At 37.0% G+C, this 2,630-nt stretch overlaps 1 protein-coding gene across 1 annotated transcript in view; it reads right to left on the bottom strand.

Moving 5' to 3' along the window:
* The window catches only part of LOC111873287 (chromodomain-helicase-DNA-binding protein 1), a 67,764-nt gene that overhangs the window by 35,985 nt on the left and 29,149 nt on the right, over nucleotides 1-2,630 (bottom strand). Inside the window, exon 12 of the mRNA XM_023867871.1 lies at nucleotides 1,504-2,094. Coding sequence (XP_023723639.1) covers nucleotides 1,504-2,094 — 591 coding nt within the window. The remainder of the gene's footprint in view (nucleotides 1-1,503; nucleotides 2,095-2,630) is intronic.

Here is a 2,630-nt window from a genome sequence, read left to right as displayed (position 1 = left end):
GCCTCCATCACCACGAACAGCCCGACCACCCCCCCCCCCCGCGGTGACGTAACAGAGGAGCAACTGTGTCTGGCAACCATTGCTGCGGTGATGTAACAAGGGATACCGTGGTTACTACACAGCAGTAAACAACTCTCGACAGTGTTGCTAGGCAACCTGTAAGCACAGCGTCACGCAACAGCAGCGAACACTATTCAGTAGTGAGGATTGAGCCAGTTATGAGTGAGTGAGTTACTAGTGAGAGGGAGTAACCAGCCAGTTGCTCTAGCATTCGCCGGAGTAAATGGAAGCAGCAGAAGTAATTGTGATACTGCAGATGGCAATAATTGTGAGATTGTAAGAGCGAGTGTTCAATAAATTCGCTATATCAAATAAGGCGTGAAGTTATTTGTCGCGTGACATACACTCAACACATGACAATATATTTGTTTTATAAGCTGCACAGTCATTAAAACTAACAATAAAATCAAGATTTACTTTTTATTTTAAAGAATTCAATTTTGTTGAAACTGAGGTCTGAATTCAAACGATTAGTGCTCCTGCTGTTATTCTGGTAGGAGTTCAATTACGATGCAGTGGTGTTCTGTGTTGTTTTTTCTTTGCATTGGTCAAAGTTTCCAGACTGGTTCTCTATTGGTGCTTAATGCCTGAATTAAAATATTATTTATCAATATTTTGGCATGGCTTTTGGTAATAAGTGTAATTAAAGACTATATGTGTTACATTTCAGTGCTGGATGAACAGTTTCTTTCACTCTTCAGCTCCAATCTCAATAACAATGGGAACACAAATTCCAATTCTAATTTAAACCTCAATTTCAATTGAACTTAAAAATTTTAAATCCAAAAGTCATAATTTTATTAACTTAAACAACTTTAATGACTATGTAGCTTATAGGGCACCAGCTTATGAAATAGAACAAATGTATCCACCAGATGATCAAATGACTGCCATGCTCCAAATAAGACATTTTAGTATCCAATATGTACTGAAAACCTTATTGATTGATTAACAATATATCAGAAAATGTCACTAGAGTGCTGTGTACAGTAGATGGTTAATAGGATACCAAGTGAATCACAGTGCACTCATGACAAAGAGATGAGTGACGGCAAATTATATGCCATTTTTGGTCACTCATAGAGCTCCATACTCTGCTCCTAGATGACACTGTGGTCACATAACTGTGGAGATCTCTGGCAGACAAGTTTGGGAATATCTTGAAATCACTCAACAGAACTGCAGTGGATAACTGGATAATGTAACTTGCCCAAGTGGTGACCAAATAAAAAGTAAGTTCCAAATTTGTCAACCAGTTGAGGTTAAAAGCAAAAATGAATTAACTGTAAAAGTGTGGCATTATAAACCAAACAATTAATAATGCACAGTACAGAATTTAAATGTGAGTTCCTGTTTCCTCATTAATTATTATGAGCACATTTCACTGCAGCATGTCCACCATTAACTAACCTACTATATATAAATAAAAGAATATGAACACACCTGATTCTTTTGTCCAATTCTATGTGCTCGAGCCTGAGCTTGCAAATCGTTCTGTGGGTTCCAGTCAGAATCAAAGATGATTACAGTGTCTGCAGTAGCTAAGTTGATACCCAAACCTCCAGCTCTTGTTGACAACAAGAAACAGAAGTCCTGAGAACCTTCAGCATTGAAATGGTCCAATGCCTGCTTCCGGAGTTCACCTTTAATACTTCCATCTAATCGTTGAAAAGGAAAGTGTCGCAGCTGTAAGTATTCACCCAGTATGTCCAACATCCTAACCATCTGAGAGAATATAAGCACTCGGTGACCAGTCTCACGCAACCGAACTAGCAGTTTATCAAGCAATACCAATTTTCCAGACCCTCTTATCAGCTGCTGAATATGTTCTTCAGGAGATGGCCTTTGTTCATAATCCACAGGCTTTGTCAGAAAAGCATGATTGCAGCACTTCTTCAATTCAATCACAATATTAAGGAAAGTTGTTGATGAACCTTTCACGCCTTTCCTCAATGCATTGTAATTTTTTGTAAGAATCCATTTGTAGTATTGCTTCTGAAGTGATGTCATCTCTACACGCAGTATCTGTTCAACCTGATAACCACAATCAAGTAATAGTTATTACAAATGTGGCAATAGCTATGGGGGGGGGGAAATAAAATTTCACATATAGATTCTCATATATTACTGCTGCTTCATAAATATTTTATAGCTCCCTTATAATGCTGATATGAATCCTCCACTATGTAATACTATATGCTGAAACATGATGAGAAAATATACCATCTAAGCCAGCTGTGTCAAACATGCGGCCCCCATAGCCACAAAGTGTGGCCCCTCAACTTTTAGAGTTAATTGATATTAAAATCAATATTAAAATTTTAGTAGAAATATTTTTTGTAAAGACAATTTTCCAACAGACCACAAGGCAAGAAGTCTCACGCAGACATAAATTAGCAGGCTGCAGGAAATTCAATGTTTTGCTTTTTCTAACATAATTTCTTGTGTAATCTCTCTTTTTACATATTGAAAAGCTGTTTGATACTTGTCAAAAATGGCATTCTCTTGCTTTTTAAAACTGTAACATATGTGACTTTAGGTAATTATATTGAAATTATTCCTAAATAATA

This window comes from Cryptotermes secundus, unplaced genomic scaffold (assembly GCF_002891405.2).
Source record: "Cryptotermes secundus unplaced genomic scaffold, Csec_1.0 scaffold131, whole genome shotgun sequence".
Taxonomy (NCBI): domain Eukaryota; kingdom Metazoa; phylum Arthropoda; class Insecta; order Blattodea; family Kalotermitidae; genus Cryptotermes; species Cryptotermes secundus.
Note: the sequence above shows the minus strand (reverse complement) of the source record. Positions and strands in the feature narration are given on the sequence as shown.